At 34.5% G+C, this 23,109-nt stretch overlaps 2 protein-coding genes across 3 annotated transcripts in view; one reads left to right on the top strand and one right to left on the bottom strand.

Moving 5' to 3' along the window:
• The window catches only part of LOC137394605 (eyes absent homolog 2-like), a 45,466-nt gene extending 34,852 nt beyond the window's left edge, over positions 1-10,614 (top strand). Inside the window, exons 15-20 of one of the 2 annotated variants that reach the window (XM_068081340.1) lie at positions 738-886; positions 1,322-1,482; positions 3,585-3,699; positions 6,751-6,872; positions 8,391-8,491; positions 9,556-10,614. In XM_068081340.1, coding sequence (XP_067937441.1) covers positions 738-886; positions 1,322-1,482; positions 3,585-3,699; positions 6,751-6,872; positions 8,391-8,491; positions 9,556-9,636 — 729 coding nt within the window. In that variant the 3' untranslated portion in view covers positions 9,637-10,614. The remainder of the gene's footprint in view (positions 1-737; positions 887-1,321; positions 1,483-3,584; positions 3,700-6,750; positions 6,873-8,390; positions 8,492-9,555) is intronic. The other variant, XM_068081339.1, reaches the window with a different exon arrangement.
• Positions 10,615-10,617: 3 nt separating this feature from the next.
• LOC137394604 (otoferlin-like) overlaps positions 10,618-23,109 on the bottom strand; it is a 36,731-nt gene continuing 24,239 nt past the window's right edge. Inside the window, exons 19-28 of the mRNA XM_068081338.1 lie at positions 20,953-21,123; positions 20,678-20,823; positions 19,370-19,396; positions 18,506-18,648; positions 17,001-17,089; positions 16,252-16,398; positions 13,976-14,166; positions 12,831-12,985; positions 11,264-11,364; positions 10,618-10,812 (exon numbers count right to left, since the gene is read on the bottom strand). Of these exons, the coding sequence (XP_067937439.1) occupies positions 10,632-10,812; positions 11,264-11,364; positions 12,831-12,985; positions 13,976-14,166; positions 16,252-16,398; positions 17,001-17,089; positions 18,506-18,648; positions 19,370-19,396; positions 20,678-20,823; positions 20,953-21,123 (1,351 nt within the window). The 3' untranslated portion in view covers positions 10,618-10,631. The remainder of the gene's footprint in view (positions 10,813-11,263; positions 11,365-12,830; positions 12,986-13,975; positions 14,167-16,251; positions 16,399-17,000; positions 17,090-18,505; positions 18,649-19,369; positions 19,397-20,677; positions 20,824-20,952; positions 21,124-23,109) is intronic.

Here is a 23,109-nt window from a genome sequence, read left to right as displayed (position 1 = left end):
TAATGTATTGAACTGTTAAGAAAGAGTTGCTTAACCCATTTCTTGATTTTATTTTTAATGTTTGAGAACATAAAAGCAAATCGATGCAGTTAATTAGCTAGTACAGGGCTGCTGTTGTAATAGCATGAATGGGAAAGGGATGATGTTGTTTTAAGAATGCTATTGTAGCAGCGTAACGTGGCATTGAAACTTTATACTGTATAAATAGTCGCTAGCGAGAGTAGCCGCTGCTATTATTAACTTTTAACTCAATATTTAAACTTTGTCGTTGTCTTTAGATTTTGAGTTGCCAAAATCTTTGAAAGCGACTGCAAAGCTTATTAAATACTTTTTATTACAACTGATAACTTTAGCACAGCATGTTTTATAATATTATTAGGCGTATCTAGGAATATATATACTATATGCTAAGAGACTGGATTACTGATGAACATTCTATGAATGATCGTTCTATGCACGTTCTATCTATTGATGAATTACGAAATAACTAGCTTTAAACCCTAATTATTTGCAGTTTGCCAGCAGACAGCAAGTCTACTAATTGAAAATTATTATTGTTATTGCTGTTAGTATTGTTGGTTTTATTAAAGCATGAGCTGGCATTATTCTCTGTCATCGACCTAATTGATATTGTTATTATCATTAATATTATTATAATTACGATTAGTATTATTATTATTATCATTATTGTTATTAATATTGTTATAATCATCATTAGTGTTATTATTATTATGTAGGATGTCGCTCAATCAGCTGCAGTGGGACTACGGATAGAAGAGCTCATATTCAGCCTAGCTGATAGCCATCTGTTCTTCAGCGACTTAGAGGAGTGTGATCAGGTGCATATAGACGACGTCTCATCAGATGACAATGGACAAGACCTTAGGTTAGCTTATCTTTCACCAATATAAATAAAAGACAGAGCGTGACTTTTCTGACTACTTTCAACAGAATCAAGACTGAAACTTCTTATTCATTACATTTATACTTGTGGAGCCTGGGATAATTCTAATATCTTTTTGTCTTAATATAATTGGCTAATTTGTTTAGTACCAACACCTATTATAAAAATCGCATATCTTCTTTTGGAAATTTGTGAAGAGCTTTGTGGCACCCCTAGTTGTATTTCTTACTAAAATACTAAAGGCTAAAATTCTCAAGTAAAGCTGATTAAAATTGCTCTGAACTTCAAACAGTTCCAACTGACTGACTCTATCGTCATTTGCTGTTAAAAAAATCGTAAAGTGAAACTAAAACTAGACGTCCAATCAAAGGTTAGCCGCAGTACCTCTTCTAATCGCTGTTCTTGCATTCCTTGCAGTGGCTATAACTTCCATGCTGATGGATTCCACCAAACAGCGCAGGGGCCAGGACTTTGTGTCGCTACTGGTGTCAGAGGAGGCGTCGATTGGATGAGAAAACTCGCCTTCCGTTACCGTCGTATCAAAGAGCTTTACAATAGCTTCAAAACTAATGTCGGAGGTCAGTGTATGTTTAGCTTCATTCTTCACATAGAGATATTGCTTAGGATTGAATTTACCAACATAATAGCCTTATAGTTTAGGCAGAGACCTTGTTAGAGATGCTTGGACTCAGAAAAGCTGAACAAATGTTTTGTTTTTGTTGAAAGACTGTCTTGGACGGTAATATTAGATTTCAGCGAAGATGTGAGGATGCCATATCCATGATGGCAGTTTGCCATTATGTGTTTTAAGATGAGGATATAAAAAGCATACTTATGTGAAAACGGATCTAGTCTAATAATCCTCTGAACATAAGCCAGAAAAACCTGAAGATTTTGGCAAACCAATTCTAACGAGCTGTCAGGAGCAAACAACTTTTGATGACACCTAAAATGTTATTTTGCTCATATCATTCTACTTTAACACAGGAAAAAGTTTGGTAAAGTTTTTATACAGCTTGAGAATAAGAACATTTTAAAAATTATTTTGGTTGATTCGCTAAAGCTGTCTGCCAGTTCGACTAGACTATCCGTTGCCTATAAAACTCCTATGATGCTAATTTGAATCATCATTGATGGTTAAATTCTGATGTTTGAACTTTCGGCAGTGATTTGTCAACAAGGCGAATAGATTGCTGTGAGCAATGCTCCGTATAGAACATGACACAATTCTATTCAATTGTCTTGGCATACCTCGAGGCTCCACACAGGCGGCCATTGTATGTATTATAAGAGTTTCTATCAGTTACGATGAATGTCACTCTGATTAACCTATTGCAACCTCCTGTCAGGCAATCAAATGTTTCTATGCTGGTAGCTTGTTTCTCATAGACATACGTAATGGCCTTGTCCCACCTTCTCCCATTGTAGAATTACACAATAGACGCGTATGATAGAAACCTAAAATAGATAAGTGTAACAGTGTAACAGTGTTCCATCACATAGGCGTAGATATATTCATAGAAATAATCATAGACACTCAAAAATATGTTTATAGATATACTCGAATATACTCATAGATGTACTCATAGATTTTATTATAGACTTGATTATGTAAGCATTTTACTGCAAAAACTTTAATAGATATTCCTCATAGACATAGTGTCGCAGCATTATAAAACACACACAAATCTAAAACATTTTTATTACAGACATAAAATAGCATTTGACAATATGTTGTACAGCCTTATATCACCGCTTACAAAAACATGCTACCATAAACATATTCAATAGCATTCTACAACTGATGTATATAATTACAATGTAACAGAATCATGCATAATAACCTTCTACTCTACACAGTACATCCTCATAGCATCACCTGAAACCTTGAAGTGTAACTAGAAACCTTACTGCATACATGTATTTGTTAAACGCTGAACATAGATCTTATAGAGTTTACTAAATTACTGTTAGAGATAGATATTTATAAAAAATATTTTCTATAATAACTCTCCATTTTGTAAACAAATTAAATTAAAAGTATATTGCACAGGTATGTTTGTATAAATTTCTGCAATTTTTAAATGGCTATAGGACATGATGACCATAGGGCATGATGACCATAGGGCATGATGAGTATAGGACATGATGACCATAGGGCATGATGACCATAGGGCATGATGAGTATAGATATGATGACTATAGCTAAGATGACTATAGCTAAGATGACTATAGCTAAGATGACTATAGCTAAGATGACCACATCCAAAATGGCCATAACTAAGATGGCCACAGCCAGCATGGCCATAGCTATGATGACCATAGCTCCGATGGCCATCGGAAGTGTTGAAGATAAAAATGATGACCAGAGGGGCGGTGTGCTGACTATCAGTATGATACCCTTAGACATGACGTTATAAGCGTAGTGGCCATAGACAAGATAGCTGACACAAGTTCGTGTAACTCCCATTGCTCCGTCTTGCTCTTTACTGAGCCAAAGAAGCAACTAGCAAATTTCAGGTTTTTTTCTGTTGATGGTTATGTTTCCTGTCAATAACTTTCACATTATCATCAGATTATGTGTTTTGTCGCAATTAATCAAAGAAACAAATGGGTGTGTTAGCAATATGGGGTGGTTTATTAACAGATGTGTTTAACAGTCGTTCATGTATTAATCCAGGCTTACTGGGTACACAAAAAAGAGACTTGTGGATGCAGCTAAGACAAGATATGGAAACAATCACAGATTCTTGGCTAACCCTTGCCCTGAAGTCCTTAAATATCATAGCATCCAGGTGAGTGTTATAGAGCTGACTCTGCTCTTTCTTATTAGAGAAATTGTTATAGATTGTTATAATTATAATTATTATAATTATCTAATGAAACTTAAAAGGTACATATTTACAAGAGAGACAAAGAAAGCTACTTGTGGGTTTAATCTGAAATCCATTTTTGCAGTTGCTGCGCACTTTTATAGATCTAATGTAAAAAGAGAGCTCAATGTGCAAAAGCGGAGTCAAGCAGGTGTTACAGTTTAGAGCTAATGTCTTGTTATTATTGAATAAATAGGCTTTTTAATATCAGCATTTTGGAACACGTATAATTGCAAAATTCCGTCATGGATATGGTGTCTTTACATCTTGACTGAAATCTAATATTACCATTCAAGACAGTCTTTCAACAAAGACACAAAAAAACATTTGCTAAGCTTTTCCGAGTCTAAGCTCCTCTAACAACATCTTCTCTGCGCCTAATAAAGTTGAGGCAAGGCTACTGAATTAGATCACTGAAGATGTCATACACGGTTTTTCGCTAGCACTTATTTGTGAAATTAAAAGCTCGGACAATGGAGGTAAAGTTTAACTAAGGCTTGCCATCTCCTTAGACAAATAACACAAACACAGCCATTGTAACTATACATACAGAGAAAAATTACATGGCAAATAGAGAGGAGTTTGTGAGTTTGAATGCAAGCGACCGGTTCTCTCAGCAAACACTCAGGCTCTCGGCTTAGGCTCCACTTATTCCTCAGTAAATAATACTTAAGTGTGCGACCTGATATGCCATTTCACAGCTTCTCCTCGCCCTTTGCTGCCTTTCGCTGCCCTTCGCTGTCGCGGACTAGCTAATCGATAGGCTCATTAATTCCTCAACATTGCGACTATACAGTAGCACTTTGTTGGCTGTTGCGTCTGAAATGTACTATTTAATAGTTGTTGTTGCAAGAGATTATGAAAATACGAAACTGCCTTCTACAATTACATAATGACAAATCAGCTCAAAATACTGTCCTCTTTGGCACACTAATTATTTTATTTTTATGTTTTAATAAACTTGATGAATTTTGCCAGTTTCACTTAAACATTGAAGCTCTACAATTAAATAATGACAAATCACCTAAAAATACTGTCACCTTTGGCACACTATATATTTAATTTTTTATGCTTTCATAATTTTAATGAACTTTGCCTGTCTCACTAAAACATTCAAGCCAGACACAGGCAGTCACGAAAGTTGGTCTTATGAAAAGTGAACTATTTCAATGTTATTAAAATTTAACGTATGTGTTTTTGTTACTTAATAACATTGTTAACCTAATAACATTATTCTGTGGTCGTTAACTATATACTGTAGGTAGAGCAGGTTCATAACCTGAAAATGTCAAGGTTATTATGGCGGAGATACCATATACAATTTCACGGCTGTTCCAAATTTCAACCTTTATGATGAAGCCATTTTGTTTTTCTTTTGCACTCAAGGGAAGCTTTAGATTTCTAAACAATAAACTTTTTATTGCCTAAACGCGTACCGATTCTGTTTACTCGCACCAAAGTTGAGTAAAAGTTCAATTCTGACGTGCCGGATTTTAATATAGCGGCGTTCACCGCACTCGGTAGCTAGCCAGGAGCCTTCTTAATAATAGAAGTATCAAGTTAATAGAAGTATCAAGATATGTCTAAAGTTACCAGATTATAGGCTAAGAATTTATAGTTCTGTTGATTTAACTGTTGACTGTATCTGCTTATGTTGTGCTGTTAAGATTTATCCGGAGCAATCTCCTTGTACGGCAACTGTACATTCATAATATGTGCATATATTATGTGGGAGTAAAGAGGTAGTATTGATACAGACAAAAGGTGCCTAGTTCAGGTTTCCATACGCAGTCTTAGTGGGCTTTAGAGCTTGGCTTGTTCGCCGCTCTGTTCCAATCTTACTTACGGAGAGAAAAAACTTTTTCGTAATGCCTCATTTTAGCCGATGGTTTTAGGTGTACAAAGCATCATTTACTCTATTTGTATTCTCTTACCATTTGAACCTTATAATTTATTCTCACCATTATTATTAACAAACCTAGCAGCAACCATTTGTCTAAATTGACCACTAACTTGGCACCCCTAAAAAATGCCATCCCTAAATGTTGAAATTTTCTATTCCGTTGAATTCATTTCATATTTACGTATTAGGTTAAGTTATCATATGAAATGGAGTTAATTATAAATATAGCGTATAGAGTAAAATACAAATAAAAATACTACATTAGATATACTATAGAGTCGTGATATTATAATCAGCTATGTAAGATCAAAAAGCTAATTTTGCGTAATCAAAGCTATCAAAAATTTTAAAATGTTGTATGAGATATCCTACTTACGGAAGTCTTCTGTGTATGAGTGTTTGGAAAACTTACACCTGACACTAAAACCTCAAAAAGAATGTTTGGGAACTCTCTATGACTTTGAGTCTATTTGAAATCCTACCCTCACTAATATCATTTTTTGCATATCTGGTAACAGTCGTATGGAAATATTATATCTATGACCTTGACATGCCTTTTGTGGTCAGCTACAGCGCAGTTAAAACACAGACCAACAATAAATCGTTAACCAATATGAAGCTGCATCAAAATCAGTCAAAATTATTCTGTGTGCTACCCACAATTAGTTCCATGTGACACAATTAGTGTAATGGTTGAATGCGGTATGCATGGATGGAGCTAGATGGAATGACACGGGTGTGACTAATAGATTATTAGCAATTTAGCTGAGAAAGTATTTTATGCTGGAAGAACCTTCTCCATGACAGTTAGTAGTTAGTACATAACCAGTACTGCAGCACTTCCTTTTAACCTTTATTTTAGCAGCGATACAAGCTGAAAGTTAGGAACATTGATTAGTAACATGATGTGGAGGCTGCTGAAAGATTCTAATAACATCTCAGTGTTTTTATATTGATGCCACTGCTCAACGAATTATATATATTTTAATCGAGAATTTTAATGTCACACTTTTATGTAGCTTGCTGAAGTATAACTGAAATATGTATTATTGTTTGCTGATACCTTGTAGAAACAACTGTGTGAACATACTCGTGACAAGCTCTCAACTCGTGCCAACCATTTCCAAGACCTTACTCTATGGCCTCAGCGGAGCCTTCGAGATAGACAACATCTATAGTGCTGCTAAAATAGGTGGGGTCCGCTATGTAACCTTCTTATTTCAGTCTAAATTCATTGCTTACTTTTAAAGAGAAGTTGAGTGAAAAGTTCACAATTTATGCTTTAGGGTTATCCTACCTGACACGGACAGTTATGACCAGCGTCTAAATGCCCTTAATGCTGAGAAGCTAAATGTGTTCTTAGATATTTGCTGTTTAAAATATTCAAATTGTATCTTCAATGTACCTGACTATCTGTTACATTTCTACTTCCCAAAAAACCACTACACCTTATACCAGATGCCATCACCTTACCAATTCACATTTTAGAACAGAGTTTAGCAAAAAGAGCTTTTTCTTTCAATTTACATAATTTACTTTACATTACTACTTTTTGCTTTGGTTCTTTGTTTCATAGTCTAATTCGACTAATATAAATAAAGTAACATCTATCTAAAGACAAGGCATTTCCTTGATGATTTTGGCCTAACATGCTGAGAATTTCAAAACATCTATATTCAGTATTGATCATTTTTCTAGAATTATCTTGTGAAATTTATTGCTTTTTGCGTCTCATCCCCTAAAAGTAGGAAACACTCACAAAATTTTATAGTGAACAATTACATTACAATCTCACTTCAAGCCAGCAGACGTAATGTTAGTCATCATCTCATCTTTCTGAGTAAAAGACTATGGAATAACAACGAAATATTCATATTGTTTTCGTACAGATTTGCCAGCTGCAGCTTACAAAGAGGGTTAAAAGAATCGAGCAATAACTATTGATAAGGCTCTTTCATATTTTATTTTAGTAGCGAGAGAAATTGATTTCACGATAGCAATTGTATAAAAGGCAGCACGATGTATGGCAAATATTTGCAATTACTGGCCTGCACAAACAAACACTTGCCAACGCATGCTTTGTGTATCGCAACTGCTCAGTGAGTTTAAATTGATTTTTTTAAGGAATTACAATTCAAATGCTTATCTGGCTTTTGTTTAGCTCTTTCAACAGGCAAGAACTGTCTGCAGTCACTAAACACAATAAAACATTTTGGAACATACGTGAGCAATTACTCGAAGATCGAGTGTGCTGTCTTCTTAGCTTACTACAACCAGAGACTGTGCATGTTTTTAAAAGCATTGTTGTACAAAAAAGGCTTTATGATCTTGCCTGGACATGTCTGGGTCTAGTTGCAAGGAAACTTCAATGACTGTAGACATGCTCAGTTGCAGAGAGCAATATAAGTTTGGATATCATTCCTGTAACAACCAGTGACCTTTTTTGGGAATGGAACCCCAAACATGCTGCTTGCAGGTCAAGCTTTCTAGACCACTAGAAAACCTCTAGAGAGAAAGAGGTAGAGAGAAAGTATTAAGTTACGAATTCTTACCACTTCTTTAGAAGCAATTTACTCTTAGCTATATCTGTTCAAACATTTTTTGAACAAGAACTAAGTTACTAGCAACCAGCTTTATTTAAAAGATCCTTTAGATTCCCAAGTTACCTCTAAAATAAGTCTAAAAAATAATTTTAACATTTTGGTTATAGGAAAGGAAAGTTGCTTTGAGAGAATAGCAACAAGGTTTGGTAGGAAATGTACATACGTGGTGATCGGGGATGGAAGAGATGAGGAAGTCTCAGCCAAACAGGTAAGAGTCTTTATTTTGATTGCTTTTGATGAAAGCATCTTCAATCACGCTGCCGGTATTTGGTTGAATGTTCATCAGCGTACAGACAGACAGACAGACAGATAGAGCACCAGCATCCTTTTCTGGGCTCTGAACCCTGACCTGTTGACAACAGGTCGCGCGCTTCTACTACCAGTATTAGCTATAGTAGTAAAGATATTGCTAGTAACTATAAAAACGGCTATACAATCTGGTTTTATGCGCAAAAACACTTTCTGAATAGCTGTTACTCTAAGCAGGATTACAGCGAGTAGCAGAAGGTTGCAGATAACAATATTTACTCTAAGCCCCAATGTTTCCATTTTCTTGTGTAGGTAAATGGAGGTTTAGTCGAAAAGATAATGGTCGAAACTTTTGTTGCCGACAGGCTTTTAGTCGAATTCTTAGACTATTAGTCAAAATGGAAGATTATTGAAAAGACTTTTATTATAACATAATCATTTTGCTACATTTCTTAAAAAGTACACATCTAGCCATAACATTAGAATTATGCCATCTCAAAATATTTCACCATACATGAGCATGCATGTCGGTAAAGTTGTGGTAGCTTCAACAAACCAAATTTTGCATAGTAACTTGGATCTTGAATCAAAAGAACCCACAATGCACTGTACATGCATATACACATATTATTATACCCATAAATCAAATAATTTTATGAAGTTAAAAAGTGAAGTATTTTTACGGTGCAGCAATTATAACATAATATATGTTTAGCCTTTACAATATTATAAATCTAAACTAACACTAAGGTAAATATAAATTTATCTAATAAGTGAAAACTTACTATTAATATTATAATAAATAATTTTTTTTCAATACTATTATTTCTAATTAAATGGCTTAGGTTTTTGACTAATAGCCTAAATTCTTGACCAAAATTACACTTTTCGACGGAATGCTTTGATTGTGTCAAATGTAATTTTTGGCCAATAGAATTCTGGCACAATAATAAACCTTTTATGTATGTAAATTAAACATTGTCAGCATTAATGTGAACTGTACTATATTATTTCTATTTGTAGTTGAACTGGCCATTTTGGAGAGTGGCGACACATTCTGACCTCGCAGCCCTTCACCATGCCCTTGACCTAGAATATCTCTGAACTTAGTTGCCTCTAATTTTCTTACTAGCAATCACAGCAGCACTCTCGACTGGCGCTGTGTATCTCTGAATAACAAACCATTCTCGCATATATATATATTCCAAAATCAAAAAGTGTCTAATATTGCCAGTCTCGGCTAACAACTGCTGTTGCCAATGGCAACCAAAACCATTTTTTATTTATTTTTTTGTGTTTATGTCAATGCATTGTATTTGCAAGGATCGTAAGTTGCCCGAGTCAATGATACCCCAGTTAGTCAGAGGCTAAAGTCACAATATATACCACCTATCAACAGCTTAGCTCTAGCCTGAGGTCACTGTTATACGTAAATATCGACATATACGACCCTCTTACGCATGTGTACAGTATATCCTTCAACTCTAATCCGGCTGTTAGTCACTCTAAGAATATTTATTTTAAAAGAATTTTACAATGTTGACATTTTTCTAAAAGCGATGGTGTAGTGCGTATGTCAAACATTGATTGTTGCATTATGCTATATAGTTATATATTATAATATACAATTATGTACATTGATATATATCTGTGGTGATATCTGGCAGAATGTATAAAAAGGATCAAACACGGATTATGATTTTTTGTAATAAAATGCAAAATAATTACTTAATATTCTTTAAGAATAAAATTTAAAAAAATATGCATAAAAAATTAATGTACAGAGCGTCTACACAATACTTTGTTGAGTACATAGTCAAAGAAAATAATACACCAGTTGAAAATGAAAAAAATTTTGGACTCGATTATTTTGAGCAATATCTCATTTGATCATGCACAAACATAGAGTATGAAAATATGAAGGGTACAGACCCTTAAACAACAACAAGTATAAAAATATTATGTTACATAACTTAAAACAGTTTAGATATGACAATATGAAGCATAGTATGTCGCTTTATAGTCATTTCTTCAGTGCCTGTTGAGTCGCTAAACAAAATACTCAAATCAACACATACAGTTCAGGTCTCAGTCTTTCGCTAGGCTCCGAGCATTCTTTTGGCAGCATAGCCAGGAATGTTATAAACAAGTAAGACTATTAGCATGACAAGTGCGACAGCTATAAACAGTTTTATGCAGATGCCCTTGAATCTCTTGCAGAAAAGGTATTGAACAGACTTGAGAGGATTGAGAAACCATAAGAATGCCGTGTCTGGTCGACTAAAAAAGATAAGGTTTGGCTTTCTGGGTAACGGGTGGTATGCAAAAATATGAGAAGTTGAATCAGAATTGATTTCAGACTGCCGGACTAAGTCAAGTAGTATGTCACGGACATGGAAAATATGGAGATTAATAGAAATGAACTCCGTCTCTAAAAGCTGTGTTCTGAGAAAAGCATATTAACTTGCACAACTTCTACTTCAACTTGCACCACTTCAAATATCACCAATCAACCTGGTAATGAAAGTCAGCCTTCACAGATCCTGTGACAGGCTTGAGCTGGCAGCTAACTAATTTAGACCTCTCAGGTATTAAACCGTCTCAGTTCTACTGCGGGTTGGATACAAACTATTCTAAATATGACAGAGTTATTGCTACTTGTATACCATATCGGACATGTAGTTGGTGACAAAAGTTACAAGGGTAGCGAATAGAATTTTACGGAGCTTACTTGGGCTTCTCTAGTGGTTCAGGTGCCTCCCTTCCAAGTCCAACAGGTCTTTGCTCGGCGTCTTCTGCGGTTACCAGTTCAATCTCCGCTTCCACCTTTCCCTGTCACACAGATAGCATGTCAGTTGTACAACAAAATAGTGCTTTGGGTACTTGTCAGGGATTTGCTGAATGCAGGCAAAACAGTTATACTAAAGCGGAATGATTACACGAACCTTTGGTAAGAGTAAATAAAGTTAGATTATTTTAGTGTGGTTGAATTGATCTGGATTGACGAAGAAACCTCCTCATAACTGCAGAAAACGCAATAGCCCTTGAACGTAGGTATGTGTATGTTGTGAACGAGAGACCACCCACAACTTAGAGACACCACCTGGGTGTGTTGTGGCCATGATAGACCACCTACAGTTTAATTATAAAGATGTCATCTGGTATATTGCAGCAAAGAGGCCACTTGTAGTTTATTGTCATGAAGAAAAACAACCTGAGTATGTTTTGGGCCAGAAAAACCACCCCAGTATGCTGTGGTTGAGAGAGACCATATACAGTATGCTTGTCCAGAAAGACCTGCTATTTATTTTGTAATTTGCAGAGGGTAAAACGCGCTGCCTTTGGTACATATTAAGCGAGATACACTCAATTGCAAAGACCAGCTACAAAATATCAACGCAGTACGCCATGGTTAAGAATAGCCAGCTAGTTACAGTATGTTGTGGTTTGCTGAGAGTAAAAGAATTACCTGTAGCATACTGCAAGAGATACTCAACTACAACCTACCATGAGCGCGAGTGACTATACAATATACTCTAGTCAAAATGGCTTCCTGTAGTACACTGAGTCAAAAATGACTGCATAAGACTTAGTGTTGGCATAGAGCCCACTCAGTATGCTACAGTCATGAGAGACTAGTTTTGGTACACAACGATCAAGAAGCACTAGATGTAGGCCTATGTGTTGTATGAGAGACAACCTACATACATGTATGTAGCTTAGAATTCAGCATTTCTACAGAACTTAAGGAAATTTTTTTTTAGAAAACTAACTAGACTGCCAAATGCAAATGGCTTCTTGTAAATACATATGACTTAAAATTTGAAATAGCATGTAAGGCTTGCTAATATCGGCGCCCGTATCAACACAAGAGACATCAGTGATTCAATGTCATTCCTAGCTGTAGATAATCTCTATTCTGTTGCACTGACTTAAAGTTTTGTAGTATAACTTATCCAAAAGCAATAAGCATAGCCTATAGATATAGCATGCATAGGAGAATACACCAAGTATAGTCACTTGATTGCAGTCACATTAGACAAGTAAATAGAAATTCCACAAACTAAAGTAATGCGCAGGTTAAAGTTTCTTGCGGCTTTTAATTTTATAAAGGATTTTAAATACAACCTCAGTTCATTAATCTTCTGGGGCTGCTACTAAACAAGTTGTCTCTAAGGAGATTTATGAAGAATCGGCAATTTGATAGTTGTCAAGAATCAGAACCGGCGAGAATTATTCATAAGGACGGCTAGCCAGCAGCGAGAGTACATACGGCAATAGTAGCAAAGATAACCTACAGCAATAGTTCCATCCGCCTGCTCGAAAGGCCACCATCCCTTTATTCTTTTTTGTTTGAAAATGTTGACAGTAGGAATGGTTGAGTCTATAAGCTGGCACGCCTCCATGGACTTGGCACCGCGGGGGAATCGAGTCAGATCACCAGTGAAGGCACCTGTTCAAGTGAGCAAAAGATTAAATCTTTTAAGGATATGAAGAGTGTCATTTCAGAATGACTGGTGATAGAGCTGTTAACATTAAATGTTTTGTGTAAAGAGTCCTTGTTTTAGATTCTATCAGCTTTCCCTTATGTAGCTTGTGATTTGTAATAATAACTGTACTCTGTGATACTTAATACCATAGTAATATAATACATGTATGTGTAATGACAAAACTTGAAACCTGGTAATAAAATATATATATATATACTTGATAGAAGACTATATGCACTTATTCTTATCAAAGATTAGAAAACTGGTGCATGGCTGCTTAATATAAAAATCTGTATGTTGACCTAATGTTGACATTGAGATTCTCCAACTCACCTCACCTCAATGGTTCCACGGTTAAAATGTTGCTAGCTAGTGGAGATGGCAAAAACAAGAACTGATAAGAGTACAATGTATGTACAATGTATTCATAATGTTTATATTATGTATGTATAATGTATGTACAAGGTATGTGTAATGTATGTAGAATGTATGTATAATGTATGTACAATGTATGTGCAATTTATGTACAATGTATGTACAAGGTATGTATAATGTATGTACAGTGTATGTACAGTGTATGTACATTGTATGTATAATGTAAGCACAATGTATGTATAGTGTATGTATAATGTATGTATAATGTATGTATGATGTATGTAGCCTACAGTATAATGTATGTATAATGTATGTATAATGTAGGTATCATGTATGTGTATAATGTAGGTATAATGTATGCTGTCTAAGCCGTCAAGGAAATGATCCATACTCTTGCACTTGGCAAATGATTTAGCTAAATATCAGATCTAAATGGGTTGGTAAGAAGCATTAGCCAAAACTGAGCAGCTTCTTAATAAAATTAATTATGTGACATTCACAGCATTCAGCCATGAGTGGAAATATTTATAACTATCGTCCCTGCAGAAGGTGAGATAACTCCTCTTGATCGAGTTTACCTAAAAAGTCATCAGCACTGATATGGTCAGCGTCCCAGACTTGAAGGGTGAGTTTAGCAGGCATCTTAGTTTCAGACTCATCCCAGCTGAATATAGAATCTTTTTTTGTCACGACTATCTTCTGTTCGGCAAGAAGGTAATCGAAAGCAAGAACAAACCTCCAGTTGAAGTTGCCTTCTCCCGTAAGAGACCTTTGCAATACATAACTCGCAGGTGAGATAAGATTATATTTTATGAACATACTAACATTATATTATTTGGCTTTGAAGAAAACTAAGGCCATTACGAAAAAGTTCATCTATGTGGTAACAGTCTTTTGAACTAGTAGTAGATATAAAAATAATAGAAATACGTCTGTAAGAAAGCTAGATCTATTAACGGAATGTACATCAGAACTCAATAGACACATTTGTAAAGAAAAGACATCAGCCAACAAGTAGAAACCATTGACCTATTCACTGTTACAATACTTTACCGATCATGAACCATATATTTGGTTGGCGTATGTCTGATCTAATGTACTCTATCGTTTCACAACGACTAAACGCTGTCACATTACTGGCAGCAACAGCTGCTGCTCGAATGTTGCGCCGTAACATACTGGCTATCATTAGCACTGATAGAGTGTAATGAATGACTATATGACTGAGGAGAGATAACAAGCAGAGGTATGCCATGACTGGCTTTATCTATTTACATGGTTATACAGCAAAGGAGCTAAGGAGCGCCTGCTAGCACCTGTTGCTAACCGTCATCTTTGAAATTCAATTAATGTTTTTATTCCTAACTCAGCACACATTACCGAGGGAAGATGCTTTCAAGAGGAGTGTGAAAGTAGGCATTGTTTATTCTATCTGATTGGCTGAACCTGTTAAGATAACAAAGCTGAAAAATGTATCTAATCTAATTTTGCTTGAAGATATTACATTTCGCCGGTTCATTTCTGTCTAGATCAAAACTGTGCTTCACAAGCGCACATATTATTTTTGGTTCAGTTAATTATATGGTTTGTTTTAGTTGGGGTGGATTTGCTGATATCATCAGATGCTGAGATATTTGATATTCATGATCCACCCAACCTTTGCGAAGCTTATGCAAAAAATTACAAAAATTAATAAGATAAGTGCAAAGCCAGTTGAAAGTGTTTGAACAAAGTTTGAAGTTTTTAAATTCTAAACACACCTTCTCAAGCCTTTCAAAATTTTTTATAGAAAACAAACAACAAAATAAATAATAAACAGCATTAAGATAGTAATTGCAGGGAAACCTTACAAATAGAACATGTTTTACCTAATTACTAATGCCTGCAATACATCAATACATCTAAATAATTGATGATTAAACCTCTATTAAATACAGTGTTAAAAACCTGAGACATTCATTCATTGCAATATTTGTTGCTTGAAAGTTTTCTAAACCAAGGAACAATTATAATTGTGATACCTTGACATTGAATAAGTAGCTCATATACTGCAAATGCAAAGATATAGTAATTCTTACTTTACTAAATTTTTAACAATGCCTAGTAATTTCTGATATGACCTTGTACGACCTTGTGCCTCAGAAGTGAAAAGAAAAAAAATGGTGTAAGTGTTTTTCCACTAAATTTGTATTCTAATCTTGCCATTAGGTTTATTTACATATCAAAAAATATATCCAAACAGACTGGCAGCAACCATTCAATACTGTTTTTAATCAATCTATTTATAGAATTTATGATAAAAAGATTATGGTTTTTTTAAACTGTTCTTAAGAATGGATACAGCAACACAATAGTGCAACAAATGTCTGCACTTAAAATATAAACAACAATGAACAACAGCCAAAATAAAATTCCAATTTGACTTATACAGATATTGTTCAAAAGGAACAAAAAAATTGGGCCTAAAAGCTTTTTGGTAATAAAGAGATAGCATTTGTTAATAAAACTAACATTTTCAGTATGCGACTTTTTACTATTTATATCACTTTAACTAATGCGTAAAAAAGAACAAGTTTGCAACTACATCCCAACCTAGATCAACCTTCAAAATTAGATATTATATTCCTAATATAGAATGCAGAAACCATGGCTGAAAGAAACCAGAAAGCAAATAAACTAAAAAAGGTAATACTATGTCACATGCATCATATTTTCACACTATACCATAACTAGGATAAGTTAAGCGATACATAATGCTGGTTGTGGAAATTACTTTCAAAGGCCTTTGACCTATAGTGCTGTTGATTATAAAGTAGTTTATCATGATATACAATGGAACCACATCTACACTAACCTGTAATGAACATCTGTGCTTTGGGAGTTGTCTGGTCCTGTGAGCCAACCCTTTACATAGATGTCACTAGACTTCTCACCAGTAAAGAAATCATCTTCTTCAAGGATTACTTCATCAGTGTTCCATATGGTTACCCTGAGCTCATATCTGTAGAGTAAGAAAACAAAACTTGCCTTTTCTTTGCTCCAGAAACAATGACTAGTGAATAGTTTTTCAAAGATCTCAGTCTTTGGATACATCAAGAGCAGCTATAGACTTTTTTATTAGCTTCAGTGTGTTTGTTGCTTGAACACCATAAAAATTAAATTGAAAGAGATATTGAGCTTCAACCTTTTGCAGCACAACTACTTAGTCTTTCGCACCAAAATGGTCTCTTAAAAATATAAAAAAGAAACAAATTAAATAATTATTGCCTAAGTAACCTGCTATAGAAGTTTATCAGCAATTTTTTAAGGTTCAAAGTTCAAATTCTTCAAGGTGAAGCAAAAACTTGATATTTAGTACAAAGCTGTCTATAAGGATGCGAGTTTGATCTAGAAAATAGTTTTACTCTTTACGATGTTGGAGTTGTTCCCAACAATTTTTAAGCATTTTCACAGTTAATACAAATAAACTTCTATTGCAGATAATGAGTTATCTGCAATATCTTAAGTTATCTTCTATATGAGTTATTTACTCATGAAATAGATACTATGAGTAGACAACTCCTGTTAGAGCAAAATTGGATACAAAGCAGAAACTTATTATACCCCTTTGGCTTTCGAGGAGAAATATCTATAGTTGGTGGAAGGGCAGGAGCATCTAGAGGGAAAATGTCTACCCACATCTGTACTTTGCCCTAAAAGAACAGCAAATCTGTATAGTTAACATGAAGATAAATTGAATGTAGAAAAGTGTTCGCAAACTTGGCAAGATTAAAAGGTACATGTAAATGGACACTGAGTTTCCTGTGTTAACCAATCATACCAGCAATCTATTGGTGAAAAATATGTCTTTTCATGCTATTCATTGGTTATAAAATGAAAAACTGTGCATTTTTAATTGTGCCAACTTTCAAAGTAAGAGAAAAATTTCATGCACAAAGTATAAGCAAACTACATAAACACTTCCTCTTTACAAAAATAGAAGCTATTGCAAAGACGTCACGGTAGGAGTCTAAAAATAGCTCTTTGTTTCCTTTATCTCTTTATCTCTTTTTATATCACAAAGCACATGTAAAGAATGACTAGAAGCAACATGTTTAAAAATAACAAAACATGTAACTACTTCTCGCACAGCTGTTGACCTCTGTAAAGCCTTAGTCCCGTAATAACTGAACTACTATCATTAGACAGGGCCGTTTTATTTTAGATGAGATATTTAAGGCCTTTTCTTGACCAATACATACCTGTACATGTAATTCAAGGACAAAGCACTCATTCATTTTTAATACGTATAAAAGATAAGCAGGATTATTTAGTACCCTATATTATTTCTTATTATATTATTCTTATTTCTCATTTATACTATTATATAATATTTATTCTAGCAGTATTTGCAGCCTAAATAAAAGCTCTACCCTGAAGTTTATCTTAAACAAAATAAGAATGTAGGGCGCCCGGCTATGTTGTTAAATATCTCGTCAAACACTTGTTGTTCCCATTAGAAATTTGTAAGTCTGAGTGGGTTCTTTTGTAAAAACAATTCGACACAAATTAACGTCTGCCGAAGGAGGTTGTTAAATCTAAAGAGCTATTAAATTAAAAATTATATGATTAATTACTGAAGTGTTGTATTTTGAAGAAAAATATGAAAAAATTTTGACCAAACATTTTGAAGCAATTACACATGTACAATTTTAAAACATAAGCACATTTATAATTTCAGAATTCTAGAAAGAGAAATTGTGGAATATATATTACAAAAACAATTTCATATGTTTTGCATTACAATATGTATAGAATGTTATTAAAACAACTTTTTTTCCACATTATATTGACTAATTTGTAATATTTCATTCCAAAATATACAAATGAATTAAAACATATCACTAGTTTTCTGCAAATAAAGAGAATGTTAACCACAGCAAAGGGCGGGTAATCTAGGTATTTTGATAAAACAATTGCAGGGTGTTTTACAACTATTTTTAATATGTGCCAGAATAACTGTAGACACGCTATCAGATACCTATCTCTCACAACATGGCCTGTGTGTACATGCATCTATTATGAAGTTACGGTAAGTCATAAATATATGATTAAAAACCAATGCTTACCTGCTCTATACCAGGTTTCTCTGAATTGTACAAACTTCTTGTTTCTACGTGTTCAGGAACAAGAGCACAGCCTCCTGGCTGTAACTCGTGCCATTGTTTCAACACATTTAAAGCTAGATTTTCTTCCGTGTGACTCGCGTCATCTGTTAATAAAATCGAAAGAGTTATTTGATATCAAAATCTTACCTTCATTCAAGACCTGAATCAATCAAACATCTTGGCTTAGAGTGTTATACTTCAGTTTCATTTTGTATAACCAGTAAATCTGATAAAAAATCTACACTAAATTTATGCAATTGTGTGCAATTGAAACGTGGAAATGCATAATTAATCTCCGCTGTAATAAAGCTTTTAGACATCGGCGAAAAAAATATTGATACATTTGATGTATGTTGTTTTATTAAAACGATCTATAGACAACAATAGATTGACTAGTGACAGAACATTAGCTTCTAAAGAGACAAGTACAACTTTATGGACAGACACCAGTAAAATCGCAATAGCATTCTCTTATGCCAGGTGCCAGGGGAGTTGTCTGCTTTATGCGTCCCAAACCAAGACATAGGCAGATACAAAGCTGTGGTGTGTGACCACATGCTTAGTCAGTGTTAGTAACCACAGCAGAAGTCTTGAAAAGTGAATTAGTTGAAAGAAAAAGAATAGTCTAGCGCTTTAAGCTATTACCATAGTTACCCCAGGCCTATAATAGCTCTCCAAGCATTCCTATGAGTTGTCTGCATGTACGGGTTGACAACTCCCAAAGTAAGTAGCAAAGACAAAGAGGGTGGGAGAAGAGCAAGTAGTAAGAGAGCACAAATCCTTTGCGTGACTACCAACTAGTGGGACTACTACTGTTATACTTACATGATGCAGCCAAATCTGCTGCCAGATCTAAACACAATAATATAATCGGAATGAAAAATAGACAAGGCAACACCGTAACATCTAATCAAAGGGACTCTGAATAGTTAGGAATAAACTGCACAATCGAAACAACCACATCTCAGCAAAAACATTTAATTTTATTATATGACTTACAGCAAATAAAAATACCTATATATGGAAGTATTGTCATGGTGATAAGCAAACAAACATTCTCATCAGCTATTGCATTACATTTTCACAGTTGTACGGTGAGTCCAGAGTGATGGCAGTAAATTTGATAAGGACCATTGTTCAGTCAACACAACTGGCAAGTTTAAAATACTGCCATTAATATTTTGAGCAGACAAACTACATGAATATCTGGCAGATGTCTCATAAAGTAGTGTTTTATGAGATGTATCAACTAGTAGGGCTGACAGCCACCATGGTATAATAACTCCACCGGTATCAGATTATTTTTATTTGTGTGACTGAATTAAAATAAGGAGAAAAGTAAAATCTGTTGTAGCCTCAAAATAGTTTCAATAGAAAAGTTCACAGTTAGTTTTTGTTGAACTGATTAAATGGTACTGATGTATGAGGTGTAAGTTGAGGCGCTTTCAGGTTTTATACTTGTACAACAAAAACAGGTCTATTATTGAATGTGTACAAGACAAGCATTTGTTTAGGCTTATGCAAATCTATAAACTTGGAAGTTACCTTATACCTACCAAACTCAATTTACCATAATTACTACAATCTACATGTATTCGATTGATTAAAGGAAGTGAAGGGATTAAATGGATTGAAGGGATGACTTTCGAATGAATCCACTTGAAACATTTTTAGCCCATGACGAAAATATTTGTTACAAGGCAACTGTTGGATTATCGCAATGGACAAACATCAACTATGAATAGAGACCTCGAGCTATGGTTTTTAATGATCCATCTACAGTTAATGGGCTCTGCCCAACTCGGTATCATGTAACCTTGTGTAGCCCAAGGCATAAATTATTTTAATTCCCTTACAATTAGGAAAGGTGTGGAATTAAAATCTAAAAGTCAAGCATCTACTCCTAGTTGTAGGAAATGGGAAACCAGCTTTATTAAAATACTTAAAGGTGGAATAGAATATAAATGCAAATATCAAATACAAATGCAATAAATCCAAGAAGATAACTTATATCATGTTATTTATATTTAGCGTATCAAAGTTTTCTTTTACGGTAGAAAAAAGGTGAAACCAGGATAATTTAACACGGTCAGTAGTTAAGAGAAAAACTAAACAAACAAGTGTGTTACACACCTTCCTTGAGAAAGAAGTCCCTGCCAGCCACTGTAACTTTAGCTTGGTGCAGTCTGTAGTGTGGTGGGCCCATATTGCTCGCTTTACATCTTTTTGCTAAAATGGTTGTCGGTTTCTCTCGATCTCTCCAAATGTTGTAGCCAGAGCTGCAGAATAGACGTGAGTTAATGGCTGCACACTCTGGCTCAGCAGTAGTTGAGCAAATACCACAATAAATTATGCTACCAATTACATGCACTTGTATGTGACTGATGATAAATGGCACAAAGAATTACCTATGATAGACTGAGGGGAGCCCACACGACGCTCTATGTCGGCTGTAGAATCTGTTCTCGAGGTCTATTTTAGTTTCACCGATCAAGTCGTTCTTAGACAGTCTGTCATAATCCCAGATCTGCACGGAGAGTGTTGACTCCATTGGAAATGTCACTTCCTGCTCAAAGCACCTACGAATGTAATGTTTTCAACATATCTGCATGTGCTACCTTTTACCAATATCGTGGTCATGAAAACATCTACAGTCAACTATGACATCTCTAGATAATGATGTATGTCATATCTTTCACAGATTGTTTTACAGGAGGAAGCAATTCTTCTACGTTGTTCTACAGGAGGGAACAATTCTTCTACATTGTTCTACAGGAGGGAACAATTCTTCTACATTGTTCTATAGGAGGAAACAACTCTTCTACATTGTTCTACATTTGTTTTGCTGTGTCTCAGTGAGGAATTTATTTAATATTCGCCAACATTATTCTTTATTTAGAATAATAAAAAATAATGATTTGTAGAGAAGACGAACGGGAGGTGTGCATAATGTGAAAGTAAAAGATTGTCACCATATAGCAATCAGATGTTTACAGACATTCTCTCAGTCTTTGTTTTCAGATTGTGGTCATATATATGTACATGTATGTACATGTGTGCATACAAGCATGCATGTTTGTATGGTAGGGCATGATTTATTTGCACATATCAGTGAGTATTGAGTTGTTGTTAACATTGATATTTCTCTATGATAGTGCTGTCCGCATATTCAAACTATATTTTGTATTAATAACTCAACTAATCTCTATTAGCAACTGCAATTTCTGTGAATTTTATAATAAAAAATATTTTTGCAAAAAGCAGCAAAGTATTTTACAATTATTGACATTAGTCTTTAGAAAATTATTTTTCATCAAAATCCGGTTATCTAAAGCCACCTCTAATTGAACGCCACCTCTATTTGACTGCCATTTTAACATTTTTTGATCTTCATGAGCTCATAGTATCAATCGATTAGTAGAAACGTGTCCACAATTCATATTAATAATGAATCGTTTACATCAATAACAATTAATTCTCTCGTTGTCCAATTCCAAAGCTTTTCCGTTTTTTTCAGCAAAAACTTTTAAAGCAACACCATAAAAATAATTAATCATTGTTTCAGGCTAATAGTAGTTTCTTTTTTAACACGGTCTTAAATCTTCAAAGTACATGTATGTATATAAAAAATGGTTCACGTTTACGATGGTAGATGAGCAACTAGTTTTAGGGTCAAGGTTGCGTTTTGCGAGCAAAAATTTTGCACATTGTATTTGTGCTAAATGCAATGCGTAAAAGTATTGCTCTGCCAAAAAATTATTTGGACGTTAATATAGACTAGTTCAGCAGTGCAGAAAACGATTTGAAATCAGAAAACATTGTGGAAGATATTGGGCAACCAGATGTTCATTACAATGAAAGCAACAATCAGAACTCAGCTATCCAAGCAAATGATGCAAATATTTTTGTTTTAAAAACGTTAATTTTTGTTTCTGCATGTATTTTAAATATGGTTCGTTTATGTCACTTGTTCATGAATATATATATTTGTAGCATTTGATCAATTATCAATACATAATTTGTAAATTTTCAGATTTATAGCATATTATTTAATAGCATCCTTGCAGTTATCTTAACACGGCTTACAATGGATCGGCGCTCATAGCTCCTCTTCTATTGCACATAAAAAGCTAGTTCTGGTTGCAGACTGTAGCAAACATATTATCATTCAATGAGTGCAAAGAGTTTGTATTTAACATTGTTAAATAAAAATATAAAATAAAAATATGCCTTCAAATTTAGAATGCAATAAAAAATTTAAAGCTCTAACAAATTGCTTTGCAATTTGTTAGAGCTTTTGCAAGCTTTTGCAAGCAAACTGCAAGCATCCAAAAAGTTTAATATCGCTCCAGCGGAAATGTAAGGCAAAATACTCGCCTCGCCTGTAAAAGAGCTAAATATATTTTCCCAAAATTCTGACAAGCCATTTGAAACATACAACGCCAACCTCTACAGTATTGCCACTTCCGAATGACTGTCACTAAAGAGGAAGGGTTGAAAAATACAGCGCCATGGCATTCATTCAATTAGAGGTTTTACGGTAATTTATTCTAAAAAATTTATTT

This window comes from Watersipora subatra, chromosome 4, assembly GCF_963576615.1.
Source record: "Watersipora subatra chromosome 4, tzWatSuba1.1, whole genome shotgun sequence".
NCBI classification, from domain to species: Eukaryota; Metazoa; Bryozoa; class Gymnolaemata; order Cheilostomatida; family Watersiporidae; genus Watersipora; species Watersipora subatra.
The sequence above is the reverse complement of the archived record's forward strand: the minus strand, read 5'-3'. Positions and strand labels throughout refer to the sequence as shown.